Below are 23,855 nucleotides of genomic sequence, written 5' to 3' on the forward strand. Positions count from 1 at the left end.
AGCAGACTTTGTCTCCCTGCTAATGTTCTCCCTGTACTGAGCATAAGCAGAGGTGCCCTTTCCAGGAGACTTTCCTGGGGCAGAGCCACTGAGCATCTCCTGCTTCCAAAGCCAAATTTTCCTCAAGGCTTGATTATAAAAAACCTTAGTAATCCCTATGCATCTAAATGAATGTTTCCTTTCAAATCTTTCCCAAAAAATGTCATATCATAACTCAAATTGTCCTCATTCACCAATGTTAGCCATTAAAACGTCCTGAGATTTCACACCAGGTTGAATATGCAGTCAAAAGTTCTCCTGTCTCATTCTGTACAGGTGCTTTATATCACATCAAGAAATAGTCTGCATGGTAGGTTACAACATGCGTGTGTATTAGGGGAACACTCATGAAATCATGTGCTTAGCAATCGACAATTGCCAGAAAATTCCTTAGGAGAAAGAGTTGAAGTCTTTAAGGTGCTAGGAAAAGTGTGGAGACCAGTTGGCAGAGGAAAGTGCAATATTGGAGACACCAGTGAAGGGAACTTCATGCTGCTTGTGGGGTTCTGCTCTTTGCAGCAATGTCGCCAAAGGAGCACTGCTCACAGGCCTGAGTAAGATATACCATGAGCTTTTATCAGAAAAATAAAATACACAAGAGATACAGAGGGTGGCACAGAAACGTCTAACATGAGGCTATAAACATCATTAAGTGGATAGAGCAAGGTCACAGCACCTGTACACTGGGAAATGGCCACCCCACCAAACACAAAAGCATCTATCATAGTAAAAAATGAATACTTTATAGAATGCACCCACTAACACTGATTGATCACATCCTTAGTTCAAATTTTGGGGGCAAATTCATGGCCTTAACTATCTTTGTCTCAACTTATATAGCAAAAAATAAGAAAGAATGAGAAAAGAAAAAGTCAAAACTAAAAGCTCAAGCTTCTCATATGAGGATTGCAGGAAGTGTTATATGGGAGTCAGTTCTGATTAGGCCATTTTAGATAGAACAGTGCATAGTGACCCTTAATGTGATGGGCCCTATATAAAGCTTTTTGCAATATTGGAATTTTAACAAACCTCATCCAGAACGTACGGAAGAGGCACCATGTGATCAGCATGTGATCACCATGTCCTTACTCTGTATCAGGTTATTTTTCTGCATCCTTGATTGTCAGGCATATAACAGCAACAATCCGAAACAGCTGGTAGACATGGAAAAACATGGCTAAAACTATTGTTGTGGGTTACACACCTCAACTGTGAAAGGCTAATGCTGTCTGCACAGTCCTTGGAGGCCACTCTTATAAGCCTATTTATTGCAAAGTGAATGGAGGTTTATCTGAGCTCAAAGTGATCTTGGCCAGCCAGGTAGAGGGCAACATGTGATACTTGAGACCCTGTTTTAAACGAGCACAGAAATCCACACTTCATTCAAAGCATCATCCACGAATTCTCGATTATTTACCATTCTCTCCCTACCAGCCGTTCTGTTTGGAATGGTAGAAAACAACTGGAACTGATCTTTCTATTCTAAGGACCTTGATCTCTCTTTTTTTAGGTCCACATTAAGAGTGCATACAAATGGACATCACCATCTGAACATCTTAGTATTATCTTCTCTGTATATGTAACATAATACTGTGCCTATGACAGTCTCAAGCGTCCTTGAGTGTTGTTGCCCCATCAAGAAGTGTGATGTTCTGAGTTCAAACCCCAGTGATGCTTTAAAGGGACTAGAAGAAAGCCATCAGAGATACTCCACTTCTTTGTCCTTAGATTAAATCAAGTTGACACAATGTGAACCTGGTGGGCTATTTAACCAGCATCTTTCTCCCAACCCCACTTCCACGAGTTCAGTCCATGGCAGAATTCATCCCCCACCATCCTAGGTATTTCTTTGTATATTTCTACAAGAGCCAGGTTTCTTTTTTTTAATAGAATTAGTTGTAGTCAATCAACTGCTGCTCTATGTGAGAAATGATTAGTATCTATTGTATCTTACCACACTGTATTTGTGTATACAAGTACATTATTGGAAATCCAGCATTACTGAGGGATTGGAAACCAGTGCTGTGGCCTTGCCTTTCTGTGCCTCTTCCTGGCTCACAGGCAGCAGGGGGCAGACCTTGAGTTCCTCTTCAGGGACAGAGTGATGTTGAATGGGCACTGAGCAGGCAGAGAAACACAGCTGAGGCAGCTCCTTTCAGTTATCAAACACATCATCTCCTTCCCATCTTAAGGGCTACTGCTGAGGTTTTGCTCCCGTACCTACCTTAATAGCAGCAAATTTGTTACACAGCAGCCAGCTCTTTCCTATTGTTCTGTAATATGCCTCCACATCATGGATGCCAAGAAAAACACTAACAAAGAACAAAAAACTCTGACGTTGAACTGTGTGGTGCTGGTCACATACCCTGTTATGTTCTGTATGTTATGAGGTTTGTTAATCTTAACAAGTTCCCCAAGTGTATTCTTCACATGGGACCCAATAGATTCAAGGAAAATAGGAACAATTATGTAAAATGGCCTGAGTCAGGATGCAACTTAATACATCATGTCAGATCGATATGACCCATATTTCTGAGTTTGGTCGCCTTTCACATATAGATGTAAGCATAGATAATTTTTCAAAATTTGTGTGGGCTACACCATTGCCAGGAGTACGCAGTGCTCATGTTATACAGCATGTATTGGAAACTTTTGCTGTTATGGGACTGCCTTCTAAAATTAAAATTGATAATGGACCAACATATATTTCTTATCAATATAAACAATTTTGTCAACGATATCATATTGTACATATTACTGGTACAGAACACAATACACAAGGACAAGCTTTTGTTGAAAGAATTCACCATACCCTGAAATGACAAATTATAAAATTAAAAAGGGGGAAAAGAGATGGCCTTATGCAACCTGAATGGAGTTTGCAGACCAGTCCCAGAGCTATATGGCACAAGCATTATACGTTATTAATTTTCTTAATTTACCACAAGGTGAAGTTATATCAAGAGCAGATAGACACTTTGTTGAACTTCCCCCCAGAAGGCATGGAACAGACAGTATGGATAAAAATTGCCCGGGATGCTGAATGGCAGGAAGGGACATCATTGTATATAGGGGAGAGGGTTTTGTCTCATTACAGGATGGGAGACTATTCTGGTTACCCGGGAGATGGATCCAAGCACAGAATAATAAGAACTGCTCCCTACCCTCAAAGGAATCCAGTTAAACCAGCTACATTTTCTCCTGATGGATGTTCTCAGGAGATGGGGAGGTGTCCTCCATTACTGAGGCCCTGGCTTCTCTTAGTGTCCACAAACAACAATGGATAAGGATCTGTGCAGTGACAACCCTATTACCTGTGGGGTCAGGTGAAGCGATTAAGCACTGAAAGGAATAATTTTGTCCCCTTCAGGAAAGTCCTTTACTGTTGAGCACTTATTCTTAGCAATGTGTGTTTTACTCATGGTTTCTTCTGCTGCGGCCAATGCCAGTTATCGGGCTTATATTGCTTATCATGATGAAATCCTACTACTTTTCTGTTAGTAAATATATGAATAATGACACAGAACATGATTGGAAGTTAATTCAAGCCTATTTAGAGGGTAATGAAAGTGCTTCAAAAGTAATTAATGCCTTGAAATATGATGTTCGAATGTCTTTTGGTAAACAGCTAGAAGATACTACCCCTATGGAAATAGCGAAATTATTGGCTGATCAATTGACAGGATTAGATCCCAAGGCTTGGCTTCAAAGGATTTTCCATAGCATGGGAGGAGCTAGTTTTGCCATAATCTTATGTACATTATGTATTATGTTGCTTTATTTTTACATGACTAAACCCCTACAAGGACCTTTAGCTATGTTATGTAAAGTGTTACTTTAAAACAAAAGAAAAAAGAAGGAATTGTTAAGACATAGAGATGCAGCTCCCAGGCAGGGTCAAGAAAGGCCTGGTGACAGATTCAAGTAGGGGCTGGAATGCCGCCCTGGAGAAGAAAATGTTTTTCTCACTTGACCTTAAATTATGTTCTGATGTGTCCCGTTTCTGTGGAAGTGGTTCTAACGCTCTCTTGGTAATGGTGAGTATATTTTGATTATAATTAGAGAGGTTATTTGTTATATGAATATTTTTAGAAGAAGCCTTTGTTTATTCGTCTTTCTTTGTTTAATCTTCCCTCATTGTTCCTGGTATCCTGGGAATAATGATCTTATGGTATCTTGACACAATGAAAATTGTAGTAATGCATATTCTTAGCTTAATAAGGATTAATAAAGCTTGCAACTGCTTGCAGTTTCTTCTGCCTTTGCTCTGCACCCCCTGTGTCCTGGGGGTATTCGACCATACCCAGGGCCCCAACTCACTAGACATTGACAATGGGTCACCCCACAAAACACAGAAGCATCTACCTTAGTCAAAAATGGACATTTTATTGAATGCATACACTAACACTGATTGATCACATCCATAGCTAAGATACTAGGGGCAGATCCGTGGCCCAAAATACATTCCTCTAAACCTATACAGAAAGAAAGAAAGAAAGAAAGAAAGAAAGAAAGAAAGAAAGAAAGAAAGAAAGAAAGAAAGAAAGGAAGGAAGGAAGGAAGGAAGAAGAAAAAACACAAAAACCTTAAGCTTCTCATAGGAACTTCGCAGGAAGTGTTGTCTGGCGGTCAGTTCTGATTAGGCCATTTTAGATGAAACAGTGCACAGTGACCCTTAATGTGATGGGCCCTATATAAAGCTTTTTGCAATATTGGAATTTTAACAAACCTCATCCAGAACATACAGAAGAGGCAAGGATGTGATCACCATGTCCTTGCTCTCTATCAGGTTATTTTTCTGTGTCCGTGATTGTCTGGCATAGAACAGCAACAATCTGAAATAGCTGGTAGACATGGAACAAAGTGGCTAAAACTATAGTTGTGGGTTGCACACCTCAACTGTCAATGGCTAATGCTGTCCTCAGAGACCTCGGAGGCCCCTCTTGTAAGACTGTCTATTGGAAAGTGGAAGCAGGTTTATCTGAGTTCAAAGTGAACCGGGCCAGCCAGGGAGAGGGCAACATGGATACGTGAGACCCTGTCTAAAACCAGCACAAAAACCAACCCTTCATTCAAAGCATCATCTATTAATTCTTTCTTATTTACCACTTTCTCCCTACTAGCCTTTCAGTCTGGAATGGTAGAAAAGGACTGGGAATGTTCCTTCTATTCTAAGGACCTTGATCTCTCTTTCCTTAGGTCCACATTAAGAACACATGCAAATGGGTATCACCATCTGAACAACTTAGTATCATCTACTCAGTATATCTAGCCTAATACTGTGCTGTGACAATCTCAAGCTTCCCTAAGTTTCGCTGACCCAGCAAGAAGTATGAAGTACTGAGGCCACACCCCAGTGATCCTTTCAAGGGGTTAGAAGAAAGCCGTGAGAGATGCTCCACTTCTTTGTCCCTAGATTAAATCACATTGACACAATGTGGGTGGACTATTTAACCAGACATGTTTCTCCCAACCCCACCTTTCTGAGTTCAGATCATGGCAGAATTCATGCCCCACCACCCTAGATATTGAGTTTTGTGATATGTAAATATTATTTAAACCTGTGTATTAAATTTTGTCATTTTGTTAGTTTTTGTGGTTTTCACAGTCTTCTTTAATTAACTTTCCTAGTTTTATTAATTTATCCCCTGTGTTCTCTGGTATTTTGTCCTTCCCTTCAAACTAAAGTATTCCTTTTAGGATCCTCTACAGAGCTGTCTTACTGGTTACTCATATTGTGTTAAATTTATTTTTAGTGTGCATTAGTCAGCACAGTAGCTGTGCAGCTGCCTGCCCTCCATGGTATCAGATCTACTTTCCAAACAATAACGCTCAACTCTTACAGGCTGTGTAGCATCTTGGCTGCTCTTTGTTCCACTTGGACAGCCCTCGGGACCAGGCTCTCCTCTCCCTTAACCATGGCTGCTGTCCTCTTCCTCTCTCCTCTCCATCACACACGTTCTTCCTTTATTCTATGGCAGCTTCTTCTTCCTTCTTCCCTCCTCATGATCCTCTCTAGCAAAGCCCTCAAAGCTCACCTCCCCCATCTCTCTGCTGTGCAGCTGTTGGCTGTTGGCTTCTTTATAATCACAGTTAACTGGGAGCAGGGTAGTTATTTTGGGTTAACCATTCTTGAGTTCTACAAATTAGCATTAAAATACAAGCAGCATTAGGCCCATCCACCACAGGTATTTTTGTTTGTTTGTTTGTTTGGTTTGCTTTAATTTTCATTTACCTTCTTACTTGTTATTTTATTTTTGGCTATTTTTTATTAATCGGTTATTTTATTTATTTCCATTCAACTGTTGTCCTGCTTTCAAGACTCCCCTCATCAAATTTACATCCCATTTCTGCTCAGCTTTGCCTATGTGACAGTGCTCCCCCACCCACACATATACATTCCCACCTCACACCTCTAGGATCTGCCTTTGGTGGGGCTACAGGCCTCACCTTGAACCATAGAGCCTCCTTGCATACACTTTGGCTGGCAGTTTGGCCCCTGGGAGCTTGGGGATTAGGGAAAGAAGATCTGTTCAGATATTAAAGCCAATGATTGCTGCATTCTCTTCTTTTTCTGGTTATAGGTGAAATTATGTTTGTGTGCTTCTCTTTTTTTAAATTATTGAGAGAAGATTAATTTCTTGGTTTTTCTTGTGTATAGTTTAGTTCATTGTCTTGGAGTTTTCCTCCTATTTGACTCTGTTGTGCTTTCTTACAGAAAAGAATTGTTTAAATTTGGTTTTGTCATGAAATATCCTGGTTCCTCCTTTTATGGTGATTGAGGATTATGCTGGATATAGGAGCCTGTGTCTGCATAACATCTGCCCAAGATTTTCTGACTTTTAGAATCTCTGTTTAGAAGTCTGGTGTAATTCAGATACGTCTGAATTTATTTGTTACTAGATATTTATACCTTACCCCTTTTAATGTTCTTTCTTGATCTGTGCATTTAGCGTTTTAATTATTATGTGAATGGAGGAATTTTTCTGGTACAATTAGTTTGATGTTCTGTAGGCTTGTTGTACCTTTATGGCCTTTTCTTTCTTTAACTTATGGAAGTTTGCTGCTATGATTTGTTGAAGGTGTTTACTGGATCTATGAACTAGAAATCTTAATTCTCTTCTCTATCTATTATCCTTAGGTTTCAACATTTAATTGTGTCCTGAAATTCATGGATGTTTTGGGTTCAATAAACCATACATGTTTATCTGAGATGGGTGTTTTGTGCTTTGTGGGATGACCTCCTTGACCCCAGGCTGCATGAAGAATCTCAGCTGACAATGGGGACATAAATTATAAGTATGTGTAGCAAGACCCAGGCCTCTTCCAGGTTCTTAGATATTAACTGAGAACCTCAAATACAGTAGTAATGTGATAGTGTGTTGTGAATCTAGTTACTATTCTCTATTTTGATATAGATGACTCTTTTTGTGTCATGGTCAGCTTTTAATGACTAGAAGACCTAAGCTTGAGAATAACCAAAGACTACATTGCTTCTCTAGCAGCTGAGCTTTTAAAAGTCCTGGTGTGACGGCAACTGTTGGTGGACATTCTGGATTATTCCTTCTGTACTTTAACTCTCTGTGTCACTTCCACCATCAGTAAGTTAGTCCAATTCCATAAATTGGAAATCCATCACCTGGAAGAAATACTCTTTTTTTTTTAAAGATTTATTTATTTATTTAATATATACAAGTACACCGTGACTGTCTTCAGACACACCAGAAGAGGGCATCATATCTCATTAGAGATGGTTGTGAGCCACCATGTGGTTGCTGGGATTTGAACTCAGGACCTCTGGAGGAGCTGTCAGTGCTCTTAACCACTAAGCCATCTCTTTAGCCCAAGAAATACTTTCTGAATATGATCTGAGATTGGCCATGGAAAAAGGGTAGCTTGAACTGTCCCACCTAGATTCTGGGCCTGCACAGGCCTGCTCTCCAAAAGAAACCTGTGTTCACAGCTGTTGGCTGGCTAAGAAAGATTTCACGAGACGTGATACACAGCCCTCGGACTTCTGCTTCAGTCATCTGCACAATTTTTCCCGGACGATATCCTCATACCTCCAGCAGGCGGGTGATGAAGCTGTCCACTCTCAGCTCCCCTTCAGCCATCTTGTGGGCACAAGACTCTCTTCCCTGCAGCAGGAACAAGGGCTTCTCCATGGTGGCTGCAGCAGCAGTGGTGGTTTGGCATTCTCACCTAGGAGACCCTATGCCTTTCTACCCCAGTTCCAACTCAGCTCAGGCCCGGGCCTTCCCCCCATCCACTTCCCATGGAGCAGGGAGAGCACACCCACTAGAAATAAAAGGGAAGCCCTTGGTCCTGCCAAGACTGAACCCCCAGTGAAGGGATTGTTGGGGGGAGGGTGGCAATGGGAGGAGGATGGGGAGGGGACACCAATAGAGAAAGGGAGGGGGAGGGGCTAGGGGGATGTTTGCCTGGAAACCCAGAAAGGTAATAACAATTGAAATGTAAATAAGAAATACCCAATTTAATAAAGATGGAGAAAAAAAGAGAAAAGTGTCACACATTTAAAACAGAAGAATATGGACCCTAATTTTAAACCACAGCTCTGTCAACTAACTAAACCTTTAAAAAGCTCAGATAATCAGGCCAAACAATATTTTCTCGGTTTATGTATCTGTAATGTCGCATAAATAATAATGTCCGTTTCTTGCTATTGTGGAGGGAATTAAATAGATAATATGTAATCGTGGAAATTTTGAAGTACCATCCATTTTTCTGTTCATTAAATCACTCTTCCTCATTTCATTGATCAAGTATGTATGTTTTCTTTTCATAATTACATGTATAATAAAACCAGTATAAAAACCTTCAGAATTGTATAAGCTTTCACTTTTAACAAATTAAATTATTTGTTCTTTGTATTTCTGCTGAACATTTAAATGTTCTTTATAAGTCCCAATGCTAGTTTATTAGGTACTTATAAACTTAAAACTCTTTGCCTGAGAGCATGAGTACTATTTAATTATATAGTAACTACACTCAGGCTGTCTTTGTATTAGAACCAATTATATCAGACTCTAAAAAAAATTACTATTGCATAAAAGTTTGTGTGTGTATGAGTGTGAGTGTCTGTGTGTGTGTGTGAGTGTGTGTGTGTGTGCGTGCGCAGCACATGACCAAACAACTTTCAGGAGCCATTTCTCTCCTTCTGTCATGTGGGTCCCAGGATGTAACCCAGATGTTTGACTTTGGCAATAGATAATATTACCAACTAAATAAATAAATAAACAAACAAAAAACAAGCCACCAATCAACTTTAAAAGTAAAGGCCAGAAGTTCACAGAATAGTAGCATTGGCCTTACCATATCCTTTCTTTGGGGATGGGAAAATTAATGTTCTGAAATCCATGACTTTCAGGAATTGTGATATTCATGGAAATTCAATTCCTTTGCAGATGCTCCAGTTGTTGTGGCCAATTGCTAGAAAGGTCAGCTTAAGCTTGCAGGACCCCACTATCCCTCCCCCCGCCTCCACAGAAAGCTCAAAAGACACTGCCCAGAACTTACTCCACATTCCCAGAACCACTTTCTTTGTCCATCATTTCTTTGAGATGAAAGGTCAGACTCCTTCACCCTAGTCTCTCCACAATGGACATCCCCCCTCCCAAAACACTTCTAAGACTGGAAAACATGTCTTAGGATGTATCTGCCAGACTCGGACTGAGACAAACTAGGGCACTGGTTGTCACTACAACACTGGTGACATAGCAGAGGACGCCAAGAACTCTCTAGGAGACAATAGAATGTCCAAGAAGGGACAGCTGATGTCATGGGGAGCAGACTTTGCCTCCCTGCTAATGTTCTCCCTGTACTGACCATAAGCTGAGGTGTCCTTTCCAGGAGACTTTCCCGGGGCAGAGCCACTGAGCACCTCCTGCTTCCAAAGCCAAATTTTCCTCAAGGCTTGATTATAAAAACCTTAGTAATTCCTATGCATCTAAATGAATGTTTCCTTCCAAATCCTGCCCAAAAATGTCTCATCCTAACTCAAATTATCCTTCTTCACCAATATTAGCCATTAAAAATTCCTGAGAAATAATACCAGTTTGAATATGCAGTCAAAATGTTCTCCTGTCTTATTATGTACAGGTGCTTGAAATCACATCAAGAAATAGCCTGCATGGAAGGTTGCAACATGGGTGTGTGTTAGGGGAACACTCATGAAGCCTTGTGCTTAGCATTCAGTGGTTGCCACAAAATTCCTTAGGAGGAAGACTTGAAATCATTATGGTGCTAGAAACATTGTGGAGGCCAGTTGGCATAGGAAAGTGAAACATTAGAGCCACCAGTGAAGGCTCCTGTTGGGCCCAACTTTGGTGTTTCCCTCCCCCCTCGCTGAGCCTTTCAGCTTGCTATAGCAAGAAATTGTTTACACCTTTGACAGCTGCTCTTAGCCCCTGATTTGAGGCTGGGATTTTCCATGGCACCCTTCCTCCCCACTGAGCTTTCCTGCTTCTTGTTTTTAAGAAGCTGTTTAGGTCCCTGATTGGGCTGGAACGTTCACCTCACAGACTTGTCCTATTTTCCTGGTTGGGGATTTTCACCTGCCTTGTTGTTTTTCCACGGCTTTTGCCTCTGGTATATAAGGAGATCTCAGTAAAGCCTTGGTAGCACTCGCTAAAAAGGGGTGACCCGTGTATGTGTTTTCTTTCAACCCCACAAACCTACACCCGATATTCACACACTGTCGGTGCAGGCACTGACAATAGGTATCACAATAGAAACTAGTAACTAGATTTAACCAAACTATCACATTAATACTGTATTTCATGGTATTTTTTTTTTGCTCTCCTAGAACCTGGAAGAGGCTTGGGGTTTTCTAATCCTACTCATAATTTATTATCCTTCCCAACACTATGTGCTTTGTTCTGTTAATGCTAACAGCGCCATCCAATACCTAGGATATTTTCTACTGACATGTGTGACGTGAGACAAAACAGTCCCTGTCATCCCTCACCTGAATAAACTTCCTTAGAGGACAGTGTAGTTGGAGGGTCCTTCTTTCCTCTCCAAGATCGAGAAACATTTCCAGTCTTCAGACAAGTGTGTCAGCCATTGTCCAGTGACTGTCTTGAGATGTCCACATTGTCAGCTGAGTGTCGTCATCCAGCCTGCCCTGTAATTGTTGTAGATGATTAATAGGGTTCCAGCCCTAGGATTTAATTCAGTGCTACAGTACTTGCCAAACACACTCAAAGCCCTAGCTGCCACCCTAGTCCTGTGTGCTCTAGAGAAAGAAAATAAAGAACCACATTGTCTATCAAGTTTCTCCTCCAATAGAAGGAGAATCTGCGTCGGGTCTTTTAAGTAACTCTAAGCCCCACCTTCCCCACAGCTCCCTCCTTCGATTCCATTATTGGTGCATTTTCAGTAACGCTCACTTTATTTTTGGTGTGCAAAGAATATGCACCATGTCAGTAAAGTGTGTGTGTATGTGTGTGTGTGTGTGTTCATCCATGAACTCACTATAAATTATTATCAAATGACCCAGAAGACCGTGGAGAAACCTGTCGATGTGCATGCAGAATTATGTTACTACCGTTCCATGGCACCTTGCAGGGAACACTGAAATAGTGGGCCACTTTAATAGAGCCTAAAACCAGGCTATGCATGGTTTTCGGTGAGATTGTGATGTGCAACACCACAACAGAGATCAGCAGAAGCTTCATTTATTCCATGCTGCTGTTACCAAGAGGAGGCAAAGCCTCATCCCATAGAGAGTCTGGTAGGATCTGATGAAGGGCAATAAACTCAGGGTTGAAATCAAGCCTTTAGAAACAAAGAGAAAAATACAAAGTCAAGGAAAGCAAGAGCTGTCTTTTTCTTTTCTTCCTCTTTTTTTTTGAGAAGATCCACAAGAGAGACAACCCCTTCCTCAAACTAACAATGCACAAGAGAGACAATACATGAATTAAAAATCAGAAATGAAATGAGGGACATAACAATAGACACCGAGCAAATTCCAAAATCATTAGTTCTTACTCCCGAGGACTTTACGCCAGAAAACTGGAATATTTATTTGATATTGTTGAATTTGTAGACAGATAACAATTACCAAAGTTAAATCCAGATCGGAGAAGGTATCTGAATAATACCCCTAAGAAAATAGATACACTCATTAAAGGTTGCATACATTATATATTATATTGCTTTCTTTTTGCATGATTAAACCCCTTCAAGGACATTTAGCTATGTTATAGAAAGTGTTACTTTTAAAACAAAAGGACAAAGAGAGAAATTGAGGAGTCACTGAGAGACACTTCCCAGACAGGATCAAGGAAAGACGGCTGAGAGATGCAAGCAGGGGCTGCAATGCTGCCCTTGAGAAGAAAATGTTTTTCTCACTTTACCTTACACTATGCTGTACTGTGTCCGTTTTTTGTGGAAGCGGCTCTCATGCTCTCTGGGTTATGACAAGGATATTGTGATACTAGGAAGAGGGGTGATTTGCTATACAGATATTTTAAGAAGAAGGCTTTGCTTAGTCTCACTTCTTTGCCTAGTCTTGCCTCAGTCGTTCCTGGTATCATGGGAATAACGATCTTATTATATCTTGCCAAAAGGGAAAGTGAGGTAATCCATATTCATGCCTATATAAGGGTTAATAAACTTGCAGCTGCATGCAGTTGCATCTGCCTTTGCTCTGCATCCCCTGTGTCCTGGTTATTTGTGACCGTACCTGGGCCCCCAACCCACTAGATGTTGACAAGCATCACCCTTCTCACTGTCAGGTTTATTTTCTTTCTTTTTTGAAATCTATGATGTGGAGGCGTATTACAGCAACAATATGAAATAGCAGGCGGGCATGTATGAAAATTGCTGTGTTTAAGCTGGGTGTGGGGACAAGTCCTCAAAAGGAGCTGTTAAGATGGGAAACACATAATGCATTTGTTGCTGGAATTGAGTTGCCTCAGCTGTATTGCTCTGCCTGCTCAGTGTCCATTCAACATCACTCTGTTTCTACAGAGGAACTCAAGGTTTGCCCCAGCCGCCTGTGAGCTGTGATATGGGCAGAGAAAGGCCAGGACACAGTGGTGATTTCCCACTCCTCAGTTATGCTGAATTTTCCACTACTGTACTTGTATACACAAGTACAGTGTGGTCAGTTATTATAGATATTTGTCATTTCTTACAGAGGGCAACTATGATTGACTACACCCAATTCTATAAAAAACAAAACTCAAGAAACCTGGCCCTTGGCAGCAATGAATCAAGAAATATCTAGGATGGTGGGGCATGAATTCTGCCAAGCAATGAACTCAGATAGGTGGGGTTGTGAGGAAGATGTATGGTTGAATATCCCAATAGGTTCACGTTGTATCATCTTGATTTAATCTAAGGACAATGAAGTGCAGTATCTCTGATGGCTTTCTTCTAACCCCTTGAAAGGTTCACTGGGGTTTGACCTCAGTTCTTCATTCTTCTTGCTGGGGCAGCAACACTCAGGGAAGCTTGAGATTTCCATAGGCACAGTACTAGGCTAGAAATGCTGAGTAGGTGATACTAAGTTATTCAGATGGTGATACCCATTTCATTTGTTCTTAACGTGGACCTAAGGAAAGACAGATCAAGGTCCTTAGAATACAAAGATCATTTCCAGTTCTTTTCTACCTTTCCTGAATGAAAGACTGGTTGGTAGAGAATGGTAAAAATTCAAGAATTGGTAGATGATGCTTTGAATGGAGGGTGGGTTTCTGTGCTGGTTTTAGACAGGTTCTCAATTACCCCATCTTGTTCTCTACGTTGCTCGTCAGGTTCACTTTGAGCTCAAATAAAGCTGCTTCTACTTTCCAACAGGTAGTCTTACAAAGGGGCCTCCAAGGACTGTGAGGACAGCATTAGCCAATGAGAATTGAGGTGTGTAACCCACAACTATAGCTTTATCTGAAAGACCCTCAGACAAAGGAGACTCTCGCTCCAGTCCTGAGGACAATCACCACCCCATGAACACACAGGACTCAGTCTTGATGTAAAAACAAGAGGTTTACTTTGGGATACCAATGCACTGGGGCTCGACACGGTCCTCACGCAGGAGGGATGTGAGGAGCCTCGAACAACAGAAATGTACAGCTTAAACAGTCAGTTAAGATTACACAGTTTCATTAGCTCAGCTATTTCGTGCCAAGGATAACTAGGCAGATGTTTCTCATCCTGGAATTTCTGGGATAAGGCCTTAACCATATCAATGTAGCTATTTCAGTAGGAAGGACGTCTGACTTAATATATGTTTTCTTATCCTGGGGTTTCCAGGACAAGGACCAAGGATATCTGTCTTGGCAGTTGTTTCTCTTCTGGAGTTCCCAGGACAAGGCTATAGCTATGTCAGCCTATAGCACAGCTGCATTCAGTGAAGGACATCTCACTTCTATAGTGGTCAGTCAGCTTCCCAGAGATGTTTCCTGTCTTGTAATTGCCCTGCAGTAAATATGTTCTATACCCTCTGTTCTTATGGTCAGGCAGCTTCCTAGAGAGTGGGTGGGAATGTGCTTTCTGTACTTTCTGGTCTATTGTCTAACGTCTAGGGGCTAAGCGAGGGCCAGCTTAAAAGATTCTCATGCTTAAGAAATGGCTGTACTGATATCAAACGGGGATCTTTCATATCCACTTTCTTCCAAGTCTACCAGCCATCTCAGATTGTTGCTGTAATATGCCTGACAATCAAGGACACAGAAAAATAACTTGATACGCAGCAAGGACATGGCAATCATATCCTGTGTCGTTATGTAGGTTCTGGATGAGGTTTGTTCAAATGACAATATTGCACAAAGCTTTATATAGGACCCATCAAATTAAGGGTCACTATGCACTGTCATAGCTAAAGTTGCCTGCTCAGAAGTGACCACTGGATCACTCTTCTGTAACTTCACATGAGAGGCTTGTGCTTTTTGTGTTTTTTTATTTTTGTGTTTTTTTTTCTTATTTTTTATTTATTTATTTATTTATTTATTTATTTATTTATTTATTTATTGCTTTATATGTTGTCTGGAAGATAGTTCAAGTCATTGATCTGCCCCCAAAATCTGAGCTTTGCTACTAATACTGTAAACAGTATTAGTGTATGCATTCAATAAAATAACTGGTTTTTTTTTTAGTATGATAGATGCTTTTGTGTTTTGTGGGGTGATCCATGAAACAGGAGTGAAGATGCTTGTTTCTTACTCTGTCCACTGAGTTATGTCTCTAGGCTTGTCCTACTCCTTTGGCTGCATCCCCCCCCACATCTGCTGACTATTTTATTTTTCAGATGAAATCACACGTTATAGCTTAGAGAGGCCTGTAAGCAATCCTACTTTGGTAACTTAAGTGCAAAGAGGAGAGCCCCACACTCAGCCTGAGGGTGCATTCACTGGTGGATCCAATATTTCAGTTTCCTCTCCTAACAGATCACCACGTTGTTGCCAGGACCATAATGAATGCAATTCTTTCTCCTAAGGAATCTGGTGGCAACTGTCAAATATTAAGCACAAAGCTTCAGGTTGTACCTATAACACACACCCACATCGCAACCTACCCGACAGGCTATTTCTGGGTGTGATTTCATGCACCTGCACATGATGAGACAGGAGACCTCTTTGGCTACTTACAGGAACTGGTGTGATTTCTCAGTAATCTTTAATGGGTAATATTGCTGACTGAGGAGAATTTGAGGTAGGATGAAACATTTCTGTGCAGGGATTGGGGAGGAAGCACTCATTTAGATACATAGCAATGACTTAGGTTTTTCCAATCAAGCCTAGAGCCAAATTTGGCTTTGGAAGCATGTGGTGCTCAGTGGCTATGCCACAGGGAAGTCCCCTGAAAAGGGCACATCAGCTTTGGCTCAGTACAGGGAGAACATTAGCAGGGAGGCAAAGTCTGTTATCCGTGACAGCAGCCGTCCCTTCGTGGACATTCTATTATCTCCTAGAGAGACCTTGGAATCCCTGTGATGTCACCAGTATCGTTGTGACAACCAATTCCCTACTTTTTCTCTTAGTGTCCAAAGGATATATCCACAGACATGTTTGCCCGTCTTTGTAGGCACTTTGGGAGAGTTGATGTTGATAGAGAAGAGTCTAGAGTGAAGCAAATGAAACCTAAAGGTAATGATGGACACAGGACATGGGGAATGTGGAGTAAGTTCTGGGCAGTGTATGTTGAGCTTCCTGTCAGGGGTGTGTGTGGGGGTCTTCCGCTGGCCTTTATAGCAATGGGCCACAACCACTGGAACATCTCCACAGATATTGAATTCCATGATTATCACAATTCCTGAAAGTCAAGGTTTTCACATCATTAGTTTCTCCATAACCACATGGAGGATATGGCAATGCCTATGCTATTATTGGGTGAACTTCTAGTCTTTACTTTTACAGTGCATTCAGTATGTTAAATTGATATAATAACACCATCAGGAGTCATTTAGGGTATAACTTTTCTGAATTAAACAGGGCATCAATGTACTTCACTTTCATTGCTTCTTTAAATTCAGTGACTATCTAACAAGTAGTAAGAGGGAGAGAACTGTGCTCCTGGCCATGACCTTATATTCTTAGAACTCCTCTGACTACCTCTGGCAGACGGGGCCAATCTTACCTTCATATATTAGAGGTTCTGTGTGGCAGATATTTTTCTACAGTAGCCAAACTATATGGAGCAGGTAGAGAAAGAGCCTGTAACCTATTGGCACTTCTGGGGCATTTGTCATTTCAGTAGGGGGAATTAATAAGTCTGTTGACCATGTCCTCCCCCTACATGACTCTTTAATGCAAAGTTATTGGACTAGAGTAACAGTGTAGGATATCTGAGTATCCCTGATCAATCAAGTCATTGTGGATGCTGAATTGATGATCTGACTTCTGAAACCAGAGGGGTGAGGGTCCTGAAACCAGGTTGTAGCCTGCGTACCTGATAATAATCCTGGAGAAGGCATCTCTCTGGTACTTGTAAGCCTGTGTGGGCGGGCATAGGGAACACCTGGCTGCTTACATCTCTTGGTCTCTATATAGTAGTGGGGGAACTGTGATCCACTTAGGATGCCAGTTACACAGACCAAACTCCTTGCAGTGACACTGGCTTCCAAGCATGTTTTCCTGTTTGGACCTCACTGTGGTCTGTGTATGCTCTATGCATTCGCCCCATGCGGGTTCACTTGTGTTCTTCTACCCACAGAGGCCTGCAGACAGACATCATCCCCTGAAAATGTCCTAAACAAGATGCAGGCCAACGAGGAAGAGGAGAGGCTGAATAGAGAACTGGAGCTAACTACCAAGGAGAGAAATGAGCTGACAGAACGCCTCCTTTATGTGACAGGTGGATCCATGAACAAGAGGTATGCATTGCTCCAAACAAACGACCTTGTTCTAAACCTCATCTCCCATAGAGAGGAGATTCAGAACCTGACCCTTACTGAGGAGTGAGTTTGGAAATGGACTCTCTGATTCCGCCTGTAGAAAATCTGAACTTGTGATCTGAGTGAAGATTTCAGGGATAAAGTCACTGAAGCATGAGTTCCCAGTGTACAATTGGAAAGCCCTTGACAGGAGGCAGCTTTGCAAGGTTCTAGGTGCTGTGAGTTTGTGGAGAGTCTTTGCACTTGCTAGGAAGGTGACTGAATGCTATCATCTCCTGGCAGCAGCCTTAGGTGACAGGTCCCACATTGTTCATATCAATGTTTAACTAGAAGGCCTGAGGCTCTGGCTTGTTCTTTCTTGTCTGTGTGCCTTAAACTCTGAGACAGTAATGGTGCATATATTTCTACTGATTCTCATTGTGCTCTTTCCATATTTGTCTCTCTTTCTCATTCTCTGAGTCTGTTTACTTTTCTTTTCTTGTGGGTGTGTCCCAGTTTGTGTGTCTGTGTGTGCACAGGTCTGCATGCGTATGCACAACTTTTATATGTTTCTATGTCCCTGCACACTTGGAATTTAGGGGTCTGTTTTTTGACCTCAGGATTTACCTGTATAATAGTTTCATGGAGGTGTAAGTGCTTTATTTTGGAAGCCCCACTTTCAACAGCACAGTACATTGCCTGTGTGGTCACATTTGTCTATACATTTGTATGCCTTGGGCAGATTTAAGTTTGTGGCAATATCTGGTCTCATCTCCAGAATTATGTGTACTGTCTGCCTCTAGAATATTAGTTATTTGGCTTGTAGCATTCCACTTGTCAAAACAGGAAAAATGAAATCAGAGGTTTCTGGATGTGTGTGTGTGTGTGTGTGTGTGTGTGTGTGTGTGTGTGTGTGTGTGTGTGTTTGGGTAAGCTCTGTGGCCTAGGCTCTTGACAGCATAACAGGTTAGAATGCAGATCCTGCCCTCCTGATTGAAAAAACTGAGCCAGGGAACCCTTTATCTGGGTGCTTAGCTCTGTTGTCCTGGGCACACAATTCCAAGTTTCTGAATCTGAAGAAGATCCAAATATGTAGAATTCAGAAAGTGTCCTTCCAGGGCTGGGGTAGTACAGGACACAGCCTGAGTTCCTATAATCCTAAACCTCGATGTTCACTGGGTTCTATCTTCCTGGGGCCAGCTCCTACTTCAGGCCAAATCCATTTTATGAAAACTTGAGATAAAGGAGAAAGAGGTCATGTCATTACTGCACAACTTAGACACAAAGAACATTGAACATCGTGAGAAATTTCAGGAGCTCAAGAAGGAGATTAACTTCTATCAGTAAGTACTGGTCAGAAGGGCCCATCACTTGTGGAATGGCCATGTCTGCCTCTCTTTGTTATGGACCGGAGGGTCTGCAGCTCTGGGCCCATCTCTTCTGCTGTTTAAATATCACTGTGCCGTGGGTCTTTTGGACTCAGTTTCAGTTCCATAAGAGACTGTGACTCATCACCACAGTGTGTATGCATCTTTAGAAGGCTCTGGATAGAACTACACTGATTCAGGCATCAGAGTGTTATTAGGCCGACCTGGGCCTTTGGGGTCATACCAGGTTTAACAAAGCTCAATGTGTGGACCACATGGTTAGCATGAGCTCCCTTGGTTCTACTGTCCTCTTGTGGTTATTTGCTGACTACTAATTGATGTTGCCCCGATGCATTGGGCTTTCATGGATAGTTGTAGTTCTTTTGGAGAGACATGGACTCTTATTTGTGCTTGGATCACAGAAACAATTTATTCTTCCCTGGATTGGCCGTTTGCTGTTTGTGCAGCAGTCTTACATGTATGGCGATGTATTCTATGAAGTCTTTATAGGTATCTGGGTCCTGGTAGAGTTTGTGGGATTTGGCAGTTGGAATGGGAGGAAGAGGCTTCAGGATCTTACTATGCAGAGTGTGTTTCCAGCAACCTGCACAGCCGGCTCCTGATGGACCAGGCATGTATGAAGAAGAAGTTGGTCACATTGAAGCAGGAGTGCAAGGAGTTACAGCGATATTTGTTTGAGTTGAACCCGAAGGATGAAGACGAACAGGAGAAGGCCAGCAACCTCCAGACCCAGCAAAATGTGGTAGGAACAAGCAGCTGAGTCACATTAACAATGTCTGATACCATTTGCCTATTGGATACATCTTTGCTTCCCCTATCACCTTTCTAATCTCCCCACACCCAGTCAGTCACCCACCTCATGTGATAGAGTTATTCATTGCTCTGTCTATGCACAAGTATTCTGGGATGTTAACCACTCTTCAGAAACTGAATTATGGGCAATTATACTTCTCTGCCCTTTTTGAAACTGCAGTCCAGAAATGGTGACAGAGGAATAACATATCACATGACTGCATATCCCTATCACAGATTGGATGCTATGAAGAGTTTTGAACGAGTTCTTGGTCGTGTGACAAAGGTCATACAGGGGTCATGTGATGGTTGGAAGCACCTTGTAGGGATAAGAACCAAGTGCAAATGGCAAATGAGTCCTGGTCATTGGCTTTGATCTGGGTATCATGTGGCCTTCTCCTTTCTTCCTGCACCCCAATTAGGTCTCTCCCCATTTCCCCATTCTTGGTTTGCACTGGTAGAGTCTGAGGAGCAGCTTGTTCTCCCACAGTACTGTGAGGGTTGCTGGTGATGTTCCCAGCCTGCAGAGATATCAGCAATGATTTCAGTGAAAAGATCAGTGCTGTCTGTCCAATGCAGCTGAGGGGACAGAAGGCAGCAACTTGACAGCTGGTATGCATGTCCCCACCAAATCAGTGTCTTAATAGCTGCCTTCTCCTCCCAGGTCTCAGGAACTGCAGGAGACATGGCATAGGACGGATCCCAGGAAGACAGCCCCCTGAGGAATGAGTTTCTCTCTCAGGAGTTCCCTGTGACGACAATCCTCACAGTCAAAGACTTTTTGGGGGAATATTCTTCTTCTCAGATAATTTCCTCAATGTATAGAGACCCTACATTTATGTATCCGTATGCCAGCCTGTCTGGTTGAGGTCTTTCTCCTCTCTCATACCGACAACACCATTTGAGAGACAACTGAGGGGACTACCTTGGCATCTCACGTCCTAGAGGAGAAACAGCACTACAACTGTGTTTCTAAATGTTCATTAAGAAAATGCTGTTAAGAAATGTTTTTGGTTATGATTTTCATTGAAGTTCTCTTTTTGTTATTTCATAGTTATATATTCTTGTTACTGTTTTTCTTTTTTTATACCATTTTAGTTGTTCATTTTATGCCTGTTTTTTGTAAATTGTATTCCTTATGAAGAAAAATTGATTTGTAACTCTTGACTCTTAAGACTATCTTATTCAAGGGTCCTTTCCCCTCCTGTAGACTTAGAACTGACAGCTAGATATGGATCTTTGCATGGTCCAGTGAATTCAAAGCCACCAAGGTGTACACAGGGTGATAGTGTCTTTTGTGTGGATAATGTGACTTTTTTTATGGACACACACTGTATGATGTAATCACTGACATACTGTATCCATGCTGTCATGTGTTCTGCTCATCCTAGTCTATATCAGTCTACAACACACATTCCTTATTGACTGTGTGCACCAGATATTGAGTAACACACACTCATGCCTGTAGAGCTGCAGAAAAAATGACAACTTTCACAAAGGATTATAGAATAATCCTAATCGAGAACCATGTGCCTCAGTTTTTCTTACAATACAGCATTAGTATTAAACCACAAAGATAATGACCATCAACGTCATTTTGGGAAATAGGTTTTTATAGGTGCTGTTTCACTTGATCATTCATATGCTGTGTTTTTTATTGTTGCTGATTATATTTATTTTTATCATTTAACTCAATGGATCTTTTTTTTTCAAATGTATGTCTGGTCCACTCCTGAGTGCATTTCCCTCATGATCCAAAAGAGGGAATAGCATTCCCCATTGTAGATGATTGTTAGGGTCCATGTGGCTCTTCTGAGAGAGCAGCAGATGCTCTAACCTGGGAGTCATCACCACAGCTCCTGTAGGTAGCTTTTGTCCTTCCAGGGCATGTGCTGTACTAGGTGGACACGATCACCTCCCATTTAGGAGAGAGATCTCAGGAGATGTGTATGTACAGGTGGTTGAGCAGTGCCTGCTCAATGTGGTAGGCTGCTAGGCAACCAACTGATCCCCAGCCCTGCTCCACCTGCATTCTTCGAGGCAGAGTTTCTATAGCCCAGGATGGTCTAGAATGCAGCATCTACCTATGTCTTTTTTCCACTAATGCTAGGGTGAGGAGCATATGTCCTCCACACCCTTCTTTCCAAACAATGAACATGCTCATGGTCTGGTTATCACATGGCCATGTGGGAGGTAAATAACACTCAGCCAAAACAGAGGCGCATTCCACAGTCACACAGACAGCCTGGACAGATCTGACACGATCAGCACCAGGTTTGACTGCCACTACTTGAAGCAAGGTCCTCCAGTGTTAGGACAACCATTCAAACAGCAAAGAATGAACCTGTTCCCAGCATCCGAGGAGTGGGAGACCCAGAAACTCATGTGTCAATGTGGCCATTTGGAAAATGGAAGAGGGGAGGCAGGGAAGCAGCCAGAACTGGACACAGTTGCAGGGACCCAGGCAAAGAGGGAATATTGGGGCAGGTCCATGAGATGTCAGTAGGCAACAGGCCAGCTGGGACTAGTGTGGGTACAGGGCTTCTAGTGTGGGTATGAGAGGAGCAAAAGTAGCAATGGTCAGATTCTGATGCAGCATAAAGATTGGAAGGAGCTTAGAACGTCTCAGTGTCGTATAGGGACATTATAGACACTGATGGGCAGTGTGGGGATTGCAGGGTCCCTTATAGTGGTCTCTGCAGGTGTCAGGACTCTGTCAGACCTATGACTATCAGGCAGGCTCTGAGTGCAAGTGAGAGTCACGGGACAGGCCCTGTGTACAGCCTGGTTTGGGGACATTTCCAGGTGCCCCATGGACTGCAAAATAAAGGCAAAGGACACAGGGAAGCCAGCAGTTCCCATGCACAGGACATAAATACTTGTAGACCTTTCTAGAATTTCCATAGACCATCTGTCACTAGTCCTCACTATAGAAGGCACCAGCATTCTGCCCTCTACTTCAATTGGTGAGACAGCTAGTCTAACTCCAGCAGTAAGGCCTCAGGGAAGACAGTAAGAACTCACAGGTGACCTCTTTTACTATTGAAACAGGCTCTTCCTATGGAGCCCAGAGTGACTGTAGGGTCCTAATTCTCCTGCCTCACAGTGACTGTAAATTCAAATCTACCTTCAAGAGCAATTGATTAATAGCACAGGGGGGAAGATCAGATTAAGGCTATCTAAAGGCCCCAGGGTGGTAGGATTACCAGGGTCCTAGTAAGTTTCTCCAGCCTTAATTACAACCTGAGTCAGTCCTGCTGTATGGGATATCACCTGCTGCCCAGTGATATCACAACTTGGAATTCTTTGTCAAATATAAGCTGTTATGGGAATGAAGTAGCCACACAATAAACACTGGTCTGGATACTCCTAGGTCAAGAATCCCCTGTTGGAAATGCCTTGGACCACACCATTTTACATTCTGGATCCTTCTGGCTTTTTAGCAGATTTATAAATACAAAAAAGAAAAATGGGCATAGTAATTTAAGCCTATGATCCCAGTCATGGGAAACTGAGTCAGGGTGATGGAACACTGTAAGTTCCAGGGCAACCTGTGTTTCTAGAAAAAAAAAAGGCATGGTGAAGATTCCACTCAAGTAGAAACCAAAAGGCTTTCACATGGGGCCTGCATTCCACTGGTCAGCACTCCCATCGTCACAGCCACAGGGAGACACTGGGGAATTTTTCCCACTGTCTCTCTTTGGGATGCAGTCCACCCCATGATTCTATGTGAGGAATGCCCCAAAGGTTGCATCATGTGAGGGACCTAGATAGTTCCAGGATTGGGAGAATTCAGGAGTTTATTATTAGGGATGATCTACAGCTTTGGCAAAGCTTTTCCCTCCACATGGCAGCCCCAGGTTTGGCCCCAACAGTAAAAATAAAATCCCCCCCAAAATAATGCCAACAAAATATCACGAAGCCTAAATGTCTGACCAGTCTCCTCAAAAGTGCACAGGAACCTGACTCCACATTTAGGACCCACTATGGCCTCTGTGACCTGTGAGAAGGGATCTAATATGGGAATTAGTACAGTATGACTTATCCTTATGGATATCTTTGGTGACAATCACCACCTGACCCCTGAAAACCCATCTACCTGGGAGCCTCAGCACTCATGTCACCAAAAAAGCCCAGATCCTAGGGCCAGCATGGGCAGGAGGTGAAGAAAGTTTGTCCCTCGTGAACATCAGTTGCTGCTCCTGGCCTGACTCTATCCTCAGGAGACAATGTTGCCCCAGAAAGTGTGGGTGTCAATGGCTATTCCCAGGCCAAGGCTGGGATACTGCTGGTCATCC

General features: G+C 42.3%; 2 protein-coding genes across 5 annotated transcripts in view; one reads left to right on the forward strand and one right to left on the reverse strand.

Annotated features, from left to right (window-relative positions):
* The window catches only part of LOC147998853 (uncharacterized), a 343,457-nt gene extending 320,530 nt beyond the window's left edge, over positions 1-22,927 (forward strand). The window contains exons 2-5 of one of the 2 annotated variants that reach the window (XM_087595565.1): positions 17,218-17,377; positions 18,578-18,720; positions 19,345-19,507; positions 20,222-20,722. In XM_087595565.1, coding sequence (XP_087451691.1) covers positions 18,635-18,720; positions 19,345-19,507; positions 20,222-20,251 — 279 coding nt within the window. In that variant the 5' untranslated portion in view covers positions 17,218-17,377; positions 18,578-18,634 and the 3' untranslated portion in view covers positions 20,252-20,722. Of the gene's footprint in view, positions 1-15,994; positions 16,152-17,217; positions 17,378-18,577; positions 18,721-19,344; positions 19,508-20,221 lie in introns of those variants that run through there. The other variant, XM_087595564.1, reaches the window with a different exon arrangement.
* LOC147998836 (uncharacterized) overlaps positions 1-23,855 on the reverse strand; it is a 924,038-nt gene that overhangs the window by 809,645 nt on the left and 90,538 nt on the right. The window lies entirely within an intron of this gene.

This window comes from Rattus norvegicus, chromosome 19 (assembly GCF_021556685.1).
Source record: "Rattus norvegicus strain SHRSP/BbbUtx chromosome 19, alternate assembly SHRSP_T2T, whole genome shotgun sequence".
NCBI lineage: Eukaryota > Metazoa > Chordata > Mammalia > Rodentia > Muridae > Rattus > Rattus norvegicus.